The following is a 17,501-nucleotide window of genomic DNA, read 5'->3' as shown; positions in this document are numbered from 1 at the left end:
AGGGGAAGTAGTGATTTATGATAGTAAACCATCATTTTTGGGTATTTTGGAATGTGAATATGCCTCATACTTTAGGTTTGATGTACCTAAGTGTTTTTTTTCTCTTTCTTGTACATGGCCTTGGATTGTCTTGGCTCGATTTTTTTTTTTTTTTGTATTCTTTGAGTTTCTAATGACTAACACAAAATATGATTAAGCAAAAAATAAGTATTATAAATCAGAGATAACATCACCCCGCTCCTCCCCTCCATTTGTGATTTTTTTTTCCCATTCCTGATCTCCCAAATCTTTTCTAAACATTTTAATTGTGATCCAAATCTGTTGGATTTAATCTGAATTTTTTAGATCTTCTTCACAGATTTGGTTGCAAGTAGTATATGCATATATTAATACTAAATAAAACATTGTTGATTCAAGTGACATTTGAGTTTTCTATTAACCAGTTTCTAATTTATTTTCGATATGCATTCTTTTTTAATGGCTTATAAATGGTTGTTAAATGTTTGTGAAACAGTCTCTCATAGCGTTAAAGGTGTTTCAATCGGTTGGTGCAATCATTTATATATACATATATAGGGGCGATTCATCATGGCATACGTCGTTTTCTATTTTTGTGAAGGTCAGTAACTAATGGAAGCAATCATAATTGTTAGAGCACTGCTCGGTCGAACTCGCAAGCGTTGCTATCTCAAGCTTGTTTGTCAAGTTTAGTTGCCAAAACTATAAGTATTGATTTCTAATCTACTTATAACTAAGTCTCAGATTAGGATAAAAAGTGCAGTTGAGATCTAGACTTCACGACGTTCATCAATTGAAGACAAAGAACTACTAAGGGGAGATTGTGGAACTTCATCAACAAAAGGTATGTGGAGATTTGAACTCATCTATCACTCAAAAGTCTATCTACTCTGTCTCCTATTTGAGACAAAAGTCATATAACTATATAGACTTCAATTATACACATTTGATATTTCGAGTTGAGTTTAACTCGCTTACATATTTCTCGAAATATGTGTTGGTAAGCTTTCGCTTTAACCAAGTTCATCTTATATTCTTGACGAAAGTCAAAAGATGATCATGTGAAAATCGCCTGGTAACATCTTATATGATTTGTGTGTGATGGTCATTTGGTGTAGACTCGGAATATTTCGTATTGATCATTTAATCACTTGAAAATTGCTTTGAAGCTAATAGTTTGTGTGAGACAGCTATTTCCGTCGTATAAGAATGTTTCAATGATTGAAATGGGAGTTTAGAACAATTAACCATTAATTGGATATATAGCACAATATGCGTACTTGTATGCTAACTGTTGAAAGTTATTCCAAGTATGGGAACCACAGTGCGGATACCCGTATGCATACTGGTTGGTTATTTGAAGTATGTAAACTTAGTATGCATACCGGTATGCGTACCAGCGTAAGTTCAAGTCCGAGAATTCAACTGAGTTTGGTGGTGTACGATAGTATGCGAACCCAGACCAAGTCCGAATACTTAGGTATGCGTACCCGTTTGCATACTTGAGTAGGTCATGTTCTAAAATCAGTTTGTTCATGAACTACTACATTTATAAATTAAGGAATGCAATCGTTTGTAAACTCTGTCTATAATGTTCATGAATCGATTCGAGTGAATCAAATTGATTTTGCTTTAACTGTGTCTTGTATACTTCTATGGGAATATAAACAATTGAACAACTCTATAACTAGTTTCATTTGAGTCATTTAAACTAGTTGTGATTAAGATGAACAAGGTTGATATGACAGTGTTCATATGGCTAACTTCGGTTAACTATTTTTGAACCAACAAAATGTAAACGTTTAGGTACGGTTACCCATATCTAAATGAAGTCACTTTTTATTTGTGTATAACAAGCTAAGTTCGATCTAACGATTGAAAGATATTAGCTTGAGTCTAATCAGGTTTTCATCTAACGGTGAATATTGAATGCTTTGTTACCAAGGTAGCATTGATTGCAAACCCTGATTTGAAGGCTATATAAAGGAGAACTCTAGCAACTGGAAAACCTAATCCTCACACCTCTTGTATGATACTAGTTGCGACTAGAGTCGATTCTCCTTTAACTATTATAGGTTAACGACTTAAAGACTTCATTGGGATTGTGAATCCAGACCCAACTATTTTATTTGTAGTTGCGTGTTCTGATCTTGCTTTGTTCTATCGTATTGAGTACTATCTTCTCTAAGATTTTCTTGAGATTTAATTAATATCCAAATAGGCAAGATAAAAAGTAGTCGCAAACATCTTCGTCTAATCGTTTGTAATTCCAAAATATCTTGTTTCGCTACCATACGATTAAGATTATTGTGAGGTGATTGATATTACTAGGTTGTTCTTCGGGAATATAAGTCTGATGTATCAATTGGTTTCTGTTCACCTTGATTTATCAAAAGACGGAACAAAACTCATATGTATTTCTTTGAGAGACATATTTATCTGTTCGATAAACTTTTCTGTGTGATGCAGGTTTGTTTATCAAGTTTTGGGGCGTATCAACTCTTAGTTGTGGGTGAGATCAGCTAAGGTAATTAAGCGCGTAGAGTCCTGCTGGGATTAAGAGACATAAGGAACACGACTGTACCTTGATCATATTGGTTAGGGCTCAACTACATTCTAGTCTGAAGTTAACTTGCAGTAGGCTAGTGTCTGTAGCGCCTTAATACAATGTGGTGTTCATATCTGGACTAGGTCCCAAGGTTTTTCTGCATTTGTGGTTTCCTCGTTAACAAAACTTCTGGTGTCTGTCTTATTTCTTTTCCGCATTGTATTTGTTTATATAATTGAAATATCACAGGTTGTGCGTAGTTCAATCAATTAGGTAATCCAACCTTTGGTTGTTGATATAAATTGATTGACACTTGAACATTGGTATTTGGTACCGTTCAAGTCGTTTCTCATAATAATCAGGCTCACGGATTATATCTGTTTGATTTGATGATTACATTGAGAAACAGAGATACAACTCTTAGATATATTTCAATTGATTGATTCTGACTGTCTAGTTGATTCTCTTGGAATTATATTGGAGTTTATCCATAAATATTTCTTAAACGAAATATTGGGTGTGGCTGTTAGACCCTCGCTTTTTCAATAATGATGTTGTGTGCCTTATCACTTCCTTTTGGGAAAACTCTATCTTAACATAGCAAATAATGAAGCGGACATCGGTTTATTCAAATCATGTCGAATCTTGATTCAGTGATTGTTCCTCAAAAATCATCAGACTTCTGTTTGAAGTTCATATTATTAGTATATATATTGGTGTACTATAATGTACTTGTTATTGTGATATAAGACATTTGTATTTTATCATGTAATTCACTTTTGATGTATGTGAGATTGTTGTATTCAATTTTATCTTCAGGCAACATAATTAAAAGACCAGAGTATGCTTTTAGAGCTTGCTTGTGAGAAGGCCGCTACCATCCATCTACACTTATTGATTGTGACTTCCACATACTATGATATCGTTGTTATTTGGTGATACATGATAGTTGTTTGCAATCGATGTGAATACAGACATGCCTGAGCCCCGAGCCTGAGCATGTAATGCATATCCCCGTCGGTTAATTTGGTTGAACTTTTCTACTTTTTTTTACCTCTTACAATTTCTTAGAGAAAATCCTATGGATAGTGTCACTCCTTTATTTTGAATAGTAACTACCAATTAGAACAAAATAGAGTCCATTATGAGGGTTTTTTCATCCCCAACTCTTCCGCACTCATTCATCTAATGGAGACTATACGGGGGCCTGTCTCCCGTGTGAAAAAAAGGCTACACAGTGGAAACCAAGGTTTGAAAAACGGGTCACGTTTCAGGTCACGGGTACTAGACGTGACCGTTATAATGTGTTTTGACGGGTGTGAGCACGTTTTGGGAAAAAAACGTGTTATTTAGGGAAAAAACGCATTTTTTGTATGTTTTTCTAAAAAAACGGCCGTTATAACGGTTAAATAGAAATTTTAAAAAAATTATGGTATGAAATTCCTATTTGACGTTTATAACATGCGTGAAAATGTTATAACGTGTCTAAAAAACGTTGTGACTAAGATTTTTTCCCTTTTTAATACTCCCTCTGTCCCTAAATAGATGACCTATTTATTTTTATAATTTGTCCCACTAATAGATGACCTATATCATTAAAAAAACGGGATATCTCTGAAACTACCATAATTGATTATTGTTAGTATAAGAATATGTATAATTTGATAGTCATGTTTATATTCCTTACTAGGTGTTTTAAGATGTTCTTCACTATGATATTTCAAAAGTATCATTGATCAACGAAATGATATCGAGAGCCTGTTTGTGGAAAAAGAATTTCTGAAATCGGTAGAGGAAAAAACTAAACAAGCTAGAGATGTGAAGAATATTATTTCAGATGAGATGTTCTGGTCGACGCGTCAAAATGCGTGCATGATGGTTGGTCCTTTATTGAAAATTGTTCGTTTTTTGGACTCAGACAAACCCACCATGGGTTATTTGTTCCATGCACTTGCTACATGTGTGGAAACTATACAAATGGGTTTGGGGTCAAATCAAAATGCTTCTATCGAATGTGTAATAAAGAAACAATGGAAAAGTCAGTTGACATCTGCTCTTCATGCTGCAACGTATTTTCTCAATCCTTATTACATCTTTAACCCAATAACCAATCTCATAAATAATGAAATTTCTGAGCCCCAAATTTGTCTTGCTGAAGTTATATCAAAAATGGTTTGTGGCCCACAAGAACAAGCGAAATGCATGCTAGAGGTACAAAATTACTAATATTATCTCATGTTTAATTAAGTAATTTGAATTTCTAGTACCAATTGTACTTTTCTTTTGTAGGAGGGAAGTATGCGAATGATGCAAGGTCAATTTGCATCACCATCAACACGTATTGCGGCTCAACATGGCGATCATGTAAGTTGGTGGTTATCTTATGGTGCTGAGTATCCATCCCTCCAGAAGATTGCAGTAAAGATATTAAGTCAAACGAATACATCATCTGGATAAGAGAAGAATTGGAGTGTGTTTGAAAGAATCCACTCCAAACTACACAGTCGTTTACTTTCATCGAGAATACATGATCTGGTGTATGTTCAGTACAATTTGAAGTTGGAGCAACAAAGAATTAAAGGTAAAGCAAGGCGACATAACATTGATATTCACGACGTCCATAGTCTACTAAGGGATGACAATATGCTTGAATGGATAGAGGGGGAAGATGAAACACCGATTTTATTATCTCAAGAATAACAATTGTTAAATATGTTGGAAGAGGAAGCCGCTAAAAATCCAGAGCATGTCCCTCTACCATATAACTGACATGATCCCGAAGTTGAAATCTCATATGAAAGGTTACGGGTGAGTGACTTTGTTTATGACTTTGGTAATCTTTCATTGGAGATAATAAACAAGGTTATAAGAATGTGAATCATACATATGATTTTCACTACACTACCAATCACTCTGACAAGGGTGTCCAATATACGAACGAAGGATATAATTCTAATATTGATAACAATATATAATAAATTAGGTAACAATGATGATGATAATGGAGGCTATTATGATTATTATATTTATGCGAACGAAGACAACCAGTATCCCCCGTTGATGACTATAATGAGGAAAGGAACCGTCGAGAAAATGAAAAATACATGAATCGATCGAAAAAGGGTGGTGGTCCTAGTTGGTTCGCGTAACTATTTAAATGATGAATCCTAGTTTAATAATATTATGTATTTTAAATTTGATTTTTTTTTAATCATATAGTTTACTTTCCCTGTATTATTTTAAAATTTTAATTATAAGGTTTAAGCCTTCAAACAAGAAAAAGAAAAAAACTCAACAAAAGTGGTAAGAAAGTTAGTTCTAAAAGACACATGTTAAAATGTTATTTATAAGAAAATAACATTCAAATTAATTTTAAAAAAACGGTTATAACGTGTGTGAAAATTGGAAAACGGTCCTAAAAAACTGTCGTTATTTCCTATTTATCGGCATTATAAAGGCACGGGATTCGGGAACCCTCACGACTACGATATACGAGTGTGACCGTTTTAACGGCCGTCCGATGTTTTTCAAACCTTGGTGGAAACTACCCATAGTCATAGCCCCTCTTACGAGAAGAACTTCTTAAAAGCCCTTCTATGAATAACTTGTCAAAAACGCTTCCAGTTCCAAAAATAGCACCAATCTCGCAACTTTTCCTAAGATTATATCCTGTCCATTGGTTCATCTTGCGCTGATCTATTATAACTCTCAACAGCCAGCACGCACCTTTCCAATTGAAAGCCAAACGCACTCTCTCTCTCTTTCGTCTCTCTTGAGGATCTAGGGTTTAACGAAGAAAACTCTCTCTCAGGTAAATTTCCCTAAAATCGTTCACCAGAATTATAGCACGGTTGAATTTGTTCTTCTTGTTCGAGTTATATGATTGTTGTATTACGTGATCTGATTCTTGTTTCTCTGTTTTCAATCAGATCTGGTATCGAAGTAAAACATTGTCGTCGCTATGGCTCCTCTGGTAAGATTTCTAACTATCCATATTTCCTTATCAATTGTTTATCTGAGTTTTGAATTTATGTGGTTACGATTTTTTTTTTTTACTTGGCGATTTGTTTTGGGGTTAGATTCTGTGATTGTATGGAGTAGTTTATGACTTTATGGTTTATTCATCATTTAAGAGGTTGATCTTTATGGTACTAGATTAATAGCATAAAAAATCTGTGGAAAGACAGTATTCGTTCGATACTGATACTGATAGACCTAACTTGGAGAGTAGAGACAATTTTTTTTTTGTTGGAAATTGTCAATGTTTTTCTCTACATGATTTGAGGACTAAATTTTATCATCTTTATTACCATGATTGTTGTTTCTAAACTTTTCATCTAGCTTCTTTTTTCTATTTGTTTATAATTTCTCTGTTCATGCTATGTTGTAGATGTTATATGGGCCGCTTCCAAACAAGAACGCCTTTAAGGCACTCATTGCTGCGGAATATAGTGGTGTTGATGTTGAAGTTGTCAAGGATTTTGAATGGGGTGTCACCAACAAGAGTCCTGAGTTTCTTAAGATGAACCCAATTGGAAAGGTACATTCTTGTAGTTAAGAGAGAAAACTGTAGCTTATTTGTGCCTTCTCCTTATGTGTGTTTGCTTGTTGTGTGCAGATTCCTGTTCTTGAAACTCCAGATGGACCTGTTTTTGAGAGTAATGCCATAGCACGTTATGGTGAGGCTCCACTCTTTTTTAAACACCTGAGGGATGATTGTTTTGCAAACATGTATGCAACTTATTAGTTTATTTTCTTTTCTTCAGTTGCTCGCTTGAAGGAAGGCAACCCTCTCTTTGGTTCGTCCTTGATTGAATATGTACGACATTTTTTTTGTTTCGCTGGCTTATTCTTTCTTCTCTTTTATTTATTTTTCTGTTTCCTTTTGATGTTGCTATTAATTCAGTTTATTGTTTGAAATAGGGTCATGTTGAGCAATGGATTGATTTTTCGTCTTTGGAGGTCGATTCTAATTTGTCGCGCTGGATGTATCCACGATTGGGTTATATGCCATTTGTGCCACAGGTTGGTTGAAATTCGTTTTGTGTTTTTCCTTTTTTTCAGTTAGATCTTGTTTGTTGCGTCTGGATTAACTTATTTGCAAATTTTATTCCTGTTACAAGGTTGAGGAACCTGCCATCGCTGGCCTAAAGAGAGCATTAGCTGCTCTGGACTCATATCTTGCTTCAAACACTTATCTGGTCGGACACTGTGTCACACTTGCTGACATAATCATGACATGCAATTTGTCTATGGGCTGGAGTGTTATGTTGACCAAAAGCTTTACCAAGGACTTCCCCCATGTTGAAAGATACTTCTGGACCATGGTTAACCAACCTAATGTCGTGAAAGTGTTGGGTGAGGTAAAGCAGGCAGAATCTATTCCACCAGTTCCATCTGCAAAGGTTGCTGCTCAGCCTAAAGAAGCTGCGAAGCCCAAGGCAAAAAGTGAACCAAAGAAGGAGCCTAGCAAGCCTAAAGCAGAAGAAGTCCCTGAGCAGGATGAGGCACCAAAGCCTAAGGCAAAGAATCCTCTCGATTCGCTCCCCCCTAGTACGATGATATTGGATGAGTGGAAGAGACTCTACTCGAACACCAAAACTAATTTCCGTGAGGTAGCTATTAAAGGTAATGTCACTTCACTTAACAATCAGATTGGTACCTGTGATATATTTTGCACTACCAGGATTAGTTGCGACTCTCCAAGAATATCCTTTTTATTTTCTCAATCCTCATATCCTAATTTACATTCTTTTACAAGTTTTGAAAGTTTTGAGTATGTTATCCTTGCTAAAATCCACTTGGTTTTTCTAGGGCTGCCCCTAATAGGGGGTATTGCCCTTACCAATATATGTTTTGTCTTGTGGATTTCGGTACACCCCCTATTAGCAATTTTAGTTATTCCAAGCTATATCTTAGCATTTTAACTAAGCTTTAGGGCTTAGGGTTTATGTTTCAAATAAAAAGCCAATTTGCATGCAAAGTCGTCTAATTCTAGTGGCGTTCATATTTGCTATTGAAGGTTGGCAACAGCAAAAAACACAATTTTCCGTGCCTATCAAATCTCTTAATTTTGAACAAGGCCTCGGAATAAGTTGATGTGTTCAACTTGTAATTGTTTCATAATATCAATTTGGAATCAACCTGTATTTGTTTCTTGGATTTGTATTGGTTACTGCTGGTTAGGTTTTGTGTATTGTGTTGCGTTTTGTTGGTTTTAATGCTCTTAAAAACTCTTTTCTATATGGTTATAGAAATCTTAAAAATGATGATTCTTAGGGTGTGTTAAATGGAAAGATCGTCAGAACATCCTTGATCATCCCCATACTAGCCTCAGGAAATGTTGAAAAACATGGGTGCTTATTGATAAGTAATATCCTTATAGATCACCTGAATATCTTATATTCTTAATATCCTTATATCCTTATTGTGATAGCCAACCTGTTTTCTCATATTAATCAAAGGACCCCTGAATTTCTTGTTTTAAATTTGAACTCTGTCTGTTTGTGTCACTCAACCGTGGATTTTGGACGTATTAAAGAACAAGAAGCTTGTTAGAATATAGATTATGGTTGTCTCAGCTGTGGCGTTTAAATTAATTTGCAGGGTTTTGGGACATGTACGATCCAGAAGGTTACTCTCTATGGTTCTGCGACTACAAATACAATGACGAGAACCTCGTTTCTTTCGTCACATTGAACAAGGTCGGTGGTTTTCTGCAACGCATGGATTTAGCTCGTAAGTATGCATTTGGGAAGATGCTTATCATTGGTACAGAGGCACCTTTCAAGGTTAAGGGGTTGTGGTTGTTCCGTGGGAAAGAGGTACCTCAGTTTGTCATGGATGAATGCTATGACATGGAACTCTACGAGTGGACAAAGGTTGATATATCTGATGAAAACCAGAAGGAAAGGGTGAATCAAATGATAGAAGATCAAGAACCTTTCGAGGGAGAAGCACTTTTGGATGCCAAGTGTTTCAAGTGATGACCTTTGTATGATTTTTCTGCACTGAGAGTATCTTATGTTTTTTCAAACCTTTTTTTTGGCATTTCCAGGATAGAAATTGGGTTGGGTTATATGTCTTTGGTATGGAAAGAGTAGACAATTTTCCAGTGGGGTTATTAAGTAGTATGCTAGCTCTTGAATTGAACCAAAGTCTAAAAATGAAATTTATCAAAATGCTGTTGAATTGAATCGCCCATTCGAATCTTTAGATTATAAGGTTGAATTTTTGGGTTCATTTCTTTGTATTTTGAACCCAGCAACAGGAGAGAATGTAAAGAAATACTCAAGAAATACTCACCTAATGAAGTTTCTGATGTCTGGATAATGCAAAATGCATTTATGCTCTTGGTTATGATCACAAGATTGATGACGATCCCTCAATCAACGATCCTTCTCCTATTTTATTTGCAGTGGGTCCCAACATCACTCTGACAACGGCTAGTTTATGTGACCGTTGTGAGAAAAGTGGTTTAAATTCAAAATCTCAGCATAAACTCTCTCTTCAAACCTCTTTCAAAATTTCATCCAGAAAAGCTTCCAGAAAATCTTTTAAATCAATCAACATATACTTATCAGAAGCAATTTTTATTTATATATTTCGATTTCGATCAATAATCATCATCAGAGTAAGAAAAGAAAGAAAAAAAAATGGTGTACAGTTACACACCAACATACTACTCATCAATCCATGATACAATCACTTCTCTATGTAAAAACATTATTCCATTCTCCTCTGCATCATTAAAGAAGAGAAGATTACAATCAGCTGATCAGAAATTGTCTAAGCAACAATCAGATAACCTTAAATGGCAACAAGAATCTTTCCACAAAATCCTCAACTTAATCGGTCTCAAAAACGAAGGAATCATTCAAGAACTCGAGGTATCCAATTTTCGAATTCAATTGTTAGAAACTCTGATTACCGCCCCACCTACTCTAGAGAACGCTACAATGGTCAGAGATAAATTGCTGTTTTTACAGGTAAGAAATGAATCAAAGATCTAGATCTTCTCACTACAATTAGATTTTTAATTCTTGTAATTGAATCCGTAATAATCCAGCTTAATTTGTACATGTTATTTGTAATCAGGAGCTGTTTTATGCGAAATGTATATCTGTAGAAGAGTATCATTCATCAAAGAGACCATTATTACAGAGGCTTGCAGTTCAAGGAGCTGAGATTGAGGCTAGAGATGTTATTGTAGCTAGAAGACCATCACCATCAATGGAGAATAATTTTGAGAAACCAGAAAAAGAAGAAGAAGAAGAAGAAAAATGGTCTGTTATTGATTTCAAGGATGATGAATCTTCTTTGATGGGAAAAGAAAATCAAAATCAGAACAAGAACAAGAAGAAGAGATCTCCTAATCCTATGAAAGAACGGATCCGAGGAGGAGCAGCATCAATGATCGGTCTCCTTGTTAGCAAAAAAGGAAAAAAATCAGATCAAACAGATCAGTTATTCGGTGGTGGTTTTCCTTTCCCTGCAAATGACAATTCTGGTGGTAACCGCGGTGGTGAACGTTACGAAGAGAACCCATTTTGGGAAGATAAAGAAAATGATAGCAGATCTATTCTTATGCAGAATGAAAATAGACAACAGCTACCAGCAAAAACTGAACAACTCCGGAAGAAAAAACCATTTGCTAACAATTGGTTTAGACAGAGAGAACAGATCAAGCAGGAAGAGAAGGAAAATCGGGATTCCATGGTGAAAAATGAAAAGGGGAATAGCAAATTGAGGGGATTTGATGTTGGGTTACATAAATGGGATAGAATTAACAATTTGGGGGACGAAGAGGAAATGGATGATGATAAATGTACAACACCTCTTACTAAATCCAAGTACTACTGATGCATTTCTAAGCTCATCCACAACTCCCAGTGTTTGGAGGTAATTGGACTCAATTACACTTTAAAGGATTTTCAATAGCTAAAAGTATTCACTCCTTTTTACCTGGTTTATTGTAATTTCGGAAGCGTCTTAAATTTAATAAAATCTAGAATATTGCCCATGTAGTTCAATGTTTGGTTGTTTTTTCAAATTTACAAGGCACATATATGCTTCTCAGGAGCTCCTGTGATTTCCTAAGAATCTTAACCTTTTCGGCAACAATGCACAAGATGGTAAAGGCATCCTTTAGTCTCCGGCTTGCTTCATCTTTGAGCAGCTCTTTGTCATTTGTGCTCTAGATACTCCAGATGTTATGATTGCTTCCTTAAACTTGCTTTTACCGATCTTTCCAACTAAGCCATTGAATGCATGAAACAGGGAGGGGGTTTAGTTGCAGAATTTGCAATGGCAAGGAAATTGCTAAGCATGTCAATTAGGGGATGTCATCCTTAGGAGTTGATATTTTGTGTTTGGCCTGTGAAACCGACTGAAATTTAACCCCAATTTCAGTTGTACAGAATTTTTATTTTTCTACTACAGCTACTACCCCTTAAATAAAAACAAGATACCAAATAACAATGTCATCTTAAAATGAGACCAATGTAAACCTGTCCAGGCTCCAGCGCATTATCAGCGTTCTCTCAAGCCCTTCATTTTTCACAGAAGAGACCCGTAAACCCTAATTGCACAGAGGAGGTAGAAGCAATGCCAAGCATTCCAGATGAGTTATACCGGGAAATACTTCTGAGGGTACCAGTGAAATCAACTTTTATGTGTAAGTGTGTTTGCAAGGCTTGGTGTTCCATCATTTCTAACCCTGATTTTGCGAAATTGCACTTAAATCTTTCTACTGCTTCTAAAAATAATAGCACTGGTCTCATTTTTCAATCTCCTGATTCTCTTGTTGAGAGGAATGTCTACTCCATAAGTTATCATTCATTATTATCATCAAAGTCTGAGAATGAAATTTTTGATAATGCTGTTGAATTGAATCGCCCATTCGAATCTTTAGATTATAAAGTTGAATTGTTGGGTTCTTGTGACGGTTTGGTTTGCTTAAGGGTTGATAGTGGTTATACTTATGATAAGGGATTTCTTTGTCTTTGGAACCCAGCCACGGGAGAATACAAAGAAATACCTAAATCACTAAATGAAGTTTCCGATGACTTGGTAGGTACTTATGCTTTTGGTTATGATCACAAGATTGACGATGACAAGGTGTTAAAAACTGTATGCACTCTTCAAGCTAATAATAAATATTTAATCGATACAAGTTCTTTAGTTTATGTTTACACATTACGATCTAATCTATGGAAAAGCATTCAAACCGTCCCTTATAGGTTCTTTCGTAAAGTAGCTGGGGTGCTTGTTAATGGAGCTCTTCATTGATTAGGTGAAAGTAAAACTGGTGTTGAAAACAGCTTCCACACGATAGTCTCCTTGGATATTAGCAATGAAAGATTTGAAGACATAAAACTACCAAAAGAAACTCTGGAGAATAACCATGCGTTTCTAAATGTGGGATTACTGGAAGGGTGCCTTTGTGTACTTACATGTTTTGAACGCCCCAATTCTTCCGAAGTATGGGTGATGCAGGATTATGGAGTTCAAGAATCTTGGAATAAGCATTATATCATTTACCGTGAAAGACTTACGGATGGGTATTGTTCGAGGATTATGTGGCATTTGAGGGTTATGTGATCTTTTGAGAATGGTGAGATTCTTCTACACACTACCAATGGTTTAATTATGACTTGAAGCATTCAAGTGCTAGAAAACTAAATAATTCTAGTTTAAAGGTCTCCGATGTAGAAATTATATCGAAAGCCTAGTTTCACTCAACTCTGGTTCTTTTGTGGAAAGAAAGAAATGCAGAAGACATGATACAAACTTGAATAAGAGGCTAAAGAAGAACAGCATGAGTATATGCCACTAGTCCTTGGTATGTATGTTTTGTCATGGCTGCTGTGGATCTACAATTGTTTTGGTGGCCAATGAAAAGTGAAAGTGTATGAACGTGGTTAGGAGTTGATATTTTGTATTTGGCAGTTTTTAAATTATATTTTATGAATTGGGAGTAGAAATTGTGTCTTGGGTCCAGTCTATATCAATACCGTACTGAATTTCTTTGTAACTAGTTTGTCATTGGTTTTATTCTTTCTATTGTTTAATCCTTTGAAGTTATCCCACAATATTTAGTATTTTGTTTATCAGTACAATATTACTCTCTCCATGTTTGCAGTCATTTTATATGTTCTCGGCTTCTTTACATTTATGATTTATGACACAGTGGTGTTTGCCTGTGTTGGTGTTGGAGTTAAGGGGTGCATTGCCGCAGGATACAGTATTGTTGCTGTTGAAGTGACCAGGAGTTATAATATTAAGACTGCTGAATTTTTAAGATGATCCAGTTGGAAAGATACATCATTACTGTTTATCAGGGAAAAAAGATAGTAGCTTTTTCTTTTTACGCTTCCTATGTCTAGGGTCATGTACTGGAAACTTAAGATGGTTCTATTTCTTAGAGTAATGTCATAGCACGTTATGGTGCTGCACCAATCTTCTTTTCACGCTTTGGGGTTGATGATCTTGAAGAACCTATATGCAGCTTATTCCTCTATATATTTCTTCAGTTGCTTGCTTGAAGGAAGAGAATTCTCTCTCTGGCTTGTCTTAGCTTGAATAGGTAAGACATGTTCTTTTGGGAACCATTTTGCTTGCTTATTCCATCTTTTTGTTTCAATTTATCTTCTGCCACTGTTTGATGCTTTCTATGCTTCCATTTCTAGTAATTATCTGAAATAGAGTCATATTGGGGAATGGGTAACTTGCATCTTTTTAGATTTAACCAAATGTTTTGCGATGGTTTTATCTGCGATATGGTTAGGCTCAATTTATCTCGAATGTTGGTTGAAATTGCTTTACAGTTGTCACTTGGATCCAGTTGGACATCTTTGCTTCCTATTGGCTGGATTAACTTATATGCAACTTTTCTTTGCTATTGCAGGGCTGAGGAGGCTTACTTTCATGCCCAAGGAGCGCATTAAATGCATTGAACATATACATCTTGCTTCGAACACTTATCTAGCTGGACGCTCCGTTGCACTTACTGTCATAATCATGAAATTCGAACTGTAAGTGGGCTTCAGTCTTTTCATGATTCAGAGCTTTACTTCAGAGTACCCCATGTTGAACAATACTTTTTGACCATGGTCAACCTACCTCTGGTCCACTAGTTATACCTGCAAAGACACTTCCTCAGCCTAAAGACACCGTGGAACCCGAAGTAAAAGATGAACCGAAGAATCGGTCTAGCAATCCTGAAGCCGAAGAAGTCTCTGAGTAGGGTGAGTTACCGAAGCCTCAGGCATACAACCCTCTCGATTTGCTTCCCCCTAGTAATATGTTATTGGACGAGTGGAAGAGGTTGTTCTCGAATACCACAACTAATTTCTGTGAGGTAGCTATGAACGATAATGTCACTTCATTTTTATTATTAACTTGATACCTACATTGTAATTTGCATTACCAGGATCGAATATGTGTCCATGTCTAACCAGTCTTTACTTGGGCATATATGGGACGGCCCCAGTTTATTCGAGCGCCTTGGACTAGTTTTATATGCGTTTAGAAGATTTAAAACATGCTTGCTATAGGATTAGTTAAGTGGAAAAAAGATCATCTTAACTCTCCTGTAACTTCAACATCTGTGCCTCCACAAATAATCTGGATTTAATTTCTGGAAAATATGAATTATACACGGATGTTTAGTTGACAGCTAATGTCACATTGGCAACCAGTTTTGTCTTATTATCAGAAGCCCGACTGGTGATTTAGTTATGGTCTACATATGTTGCAAATGTTTGTGTTGTTAAACTTGCTACCTATATTCCATGCATTTGACTGTGTTAAGAGGTAATTTTAAAAGGGTCATCTCTGCATTGTGGATATACAGAGCAATTTAATTTGTTTGTTTTTTGTTAGTGTTACTAAAAGGATTCTTCGTATCTTTAGTGTTTAAATTCATTTGCAGGGTTTTGGGACATGAATGATAGAAGGTTACTCTATATGGCTCTGCAACTACAAACGCAACAACGAGAACACCATCTCTGTTGTCACATCGAACAACGCTGGGTTTTCTACAGCATATGGATTTAGCTCATAAGTATGTGTTAGAAAAGATGCTTATTATTAGTCGTTGTAGGCAATTGCTGTTTGCTGAAAATTTGATCCCATCTCATGGACAGGCAGCCAAAGACCTTACTTCTGTCGCCACAGGCCCAACACCAAAAACCCTCAATCTGGGCTCTACTGCTTTACTCCTCTCTTCCTTCTCCTCCAACACGGCAGCACCAACACTTACAAAGATACTGGAGGTTTATTCAATTGTTCTTATGAAAATGAGTCATTGGAGTTGATATATGAAATCAATTTGAGTTAATGCTCAGGAGAACACCAGACCACAAACAAAAAGTACCAAAACAAAAACTAAACCAAAACAAACAATGGGAGGATGAAATTGCATTCTCGGTGAGCCACACAGAAAAAGTAGACAATCTATTTCACATAATATTCAGATATTTTAAAATGACTCAAATATGACAGAAGGCATAAAAACAAAGGTGATGTACATGTAGTCGTCACCCAAACCAAATAAACCTTGAATTAACAGGTTAATAAATACAAGATTATGATCCAAATTAATGTAGCACCTTCTTGGCTTTGTTGGTGCATGTTTGTCTAATTATTTTGTCTAACTTTCATTAGACCTAAACAACAATTTATCTGTAGTTTTGGCGTTGTCTTGCACTTAAACTGTCACAAGATTAGGTATTTGCTAAGCTAAGGTGGTACTTTTTTGTCCGTCTTTTGAGATTGAGCAGTTGTCCATGCATGACATAAACCAGAGCATAAGTAGATGCAAAATCTTTGTAAAAACATGCTAAGTAGTCGTACAAATCTTTGGTGATAAGCCAGGGCTGCGTATCAGTACAGTGGGCAAGGCTTGTGCCAGCTCTTATTTTGACAAGGTGTGAACTGTGAAATTGGTCTCCTAATTTTAAATGATATCCCAAGCTAAAATTTTAACATCAATAACCCGGATATGCAATATATATATCCCTGGCTCGTGGCACTAACTATAAATATGTCATGTGAAATCTAAATCTTTTAACATGTGAGTGAACTACCTGGAACTAATCTCTGAACTTCATCATGTATTTTCAAAAGATTTTTCTATGTAACTCTTATGAAAAACAGAAAGAATATTGCAACAGATTTATACATGCACAAGGAAAAACAAAATGCTTATGCTCTGCACTTTGCATACGTATGTAAATCTTTGTTTATTTTGTATGTTTTTATTTGCTAGTTCATCAGCAAACCAGTAACCTAACTTTCTGCAGTGAGGCTGAGCTGAGATTTCATGGTATAAAAATTCACAGAAAAATACAATAAAAAAGAATACAAATAGATAGTGGTAGATGTGTTAGCTGACATAATATTTGCAATTGATCTTGATTGAATTAGCTAAGGGAAAATTATAGCATATCAGAGCAACTGATAGATTATCAGAGATGATGATGATCTCATTTACTTTATTTTGCAATTTCTCTTTGGTTTTCTTAAATTGATAAACACGTAAGCATATGTATTAAGAATGATTTTCTACATATTTAACTCTAAAATTTGTACCTGGCAGAACTGTGTATATGGACCTTATGGATTTATTAGGTAAGCCGTAGGCGGGAGCATTTTGTTTTCAAATAAACCACCTTAAAAGTTAATACAGTACCCACTTGTCTGGTAGAGACTAGAGATCGGTGGTCTGGTAGAGATTTGTGGAAGTTCGTGAAATTAACTCCCTAATGATTTTAAATTAGGTTAATTAAATTATCCCTAAGAGCAAGTCTTATGGTGGAATCCAAACTATTCCAAGTGCGGAAAAACCATGAAATGTCAAGTCTAGTGGCTTCCAAGTTGGGGTCTTCCACAGAAAATCCAAGCAAGGTTCCACGGTTTCGTGGAAGGGTTC

General features: G+C 35.8%; 2 protein-coding genes, 1 non-coding gene and 1 pseudogene across 4 annotated transcripts; all 4 read left to right on the top strand.

Moving 5' to 3' along the window:
- The first annotated feature begins 6,220 nt into the window (after positions 1-6,220).
- Positions 6,221-9,769, top strand: LOC113306530 (elongation factor 1-gamma-like). Of its 2 annotated transcripts, none has more exons than XM_026555457.1 (8): positions 6,221-6,377; positions 6,496-6,539; positions 6,957-7,106; positions 7,185-7,245; positions 7,333-7,385; positions 7,490-7,591; positions 7,690-8,194; positions 9,173-9,769. In XM_026555457.1, exons 2-8 carry the CDS (start codon positions 6,528-6,530, stop codon positions 9,550-9,552), a joined length of 1,263 nt encoding a protein of 420 aa, XP_026411242.1. In that variant the 5' UTR covers positions 6,221-6,377; positions 6,496-6,527; the 3' UTR covers positions 9,553-9,769. The 2 variants fall into 2 exon arrangements, with proteins under 2 accessions (XP_026411242.1, XP_026411243.1); XM_026555458.1 differs by having other exon boundaries at positions 6,325-6,375; positions 6,492-6,539.
- On the top strand, positions 8,543-8,671 carry LOC113307293. Its single transcript, XR_003339085.1, has one exon. It is a non-coding gene; the product is annotated as a small nucleolar RNA snoR86 (small nucleolar RNA).
- A 326-nt stretch (positions 9,770-10,095) lies between the features above and the next one.
- Positions 10,096-11,582, top strand: LOC113304500. The gene is made up of 2 exons (XM_026553632.1): positions 10,096-10,554; positions 10,664-11,582. The coding sequence occupies exons 1-2, from the start codon at positions 10,222-10,224 to the stop codon at positions 11,426-11,428; spliced, it is 1,098 nt and encodes a 365-aa protein (XP_026409417.1). The 5' UTR covers positions 10,096-10,221; the 3' UTR covers positions 11,429-11,582.
- Positions 11,583-12,161: 579 nt separating this feature from the next.
- LOC113305412 lies at positions 12,162-15,885 on the top strand (annotated as a pseudogene).
- Positions 15,886-17,501: the final 1,616 nt, after the last annotated feature.

The sequence above is a fragment of the Papaver somniferum genome, chromosome 8, assembly GCF_003573695.1.
Source record: "Papaver somniferum cultivar HN1 chromosome 8, ASM357369v1, whole genome shotgun sequence".
Taxonomy (NCBI): Eukaryota; Viridiplantae; Streptophyta; class Magnoliopsida; order Ranunculales; family Papaveraceae; genus Papaver; species Papaver somniferum.
The sequence above is the reverse complement of the archived record's forward strand: the minus strand, read 5'-3'. Positions and strand labels throughout refer to the sequence as shown.

What these genes read in the sequence shown, in the direction of transcription:
- LOC113306530 (XM_026555457.1), top strand. An exon ending in TAATGCCATAGCACGTTATG is followed by an intron (nt 7,246 to 7,332) that starts GTGAGGCTCCAC and finishes TCTTTTCTTCAG; the next exon opens with TTGCTCGCTTGAAGGAAGGC. An exon ending in GTTCGTCCTTGATTGAATAT is followed by an intron (nt 7,386 to 7,489) that starts GTACGACATTTT and finishes TGTTTGAAATAG; the next exon opens with GGTCATGTTGAGCAATGGAT.
- LOC113304500 (XM_026553632.1), top strand. Translation starts at nt 10,222, where the DNA reads ATGGTGTACAGTTACACACCAACATACTACTCATCAATCCATGATACA. An exon ending in ATAAATTGCTGTTTTTACAG is followed by an intron (nt 10,555 to 10,663) that starts GTAAGAAATGAA and finishes ATTTGTAATCAG; the next exon opens with GAGCTGTTTTATGCGAAATG.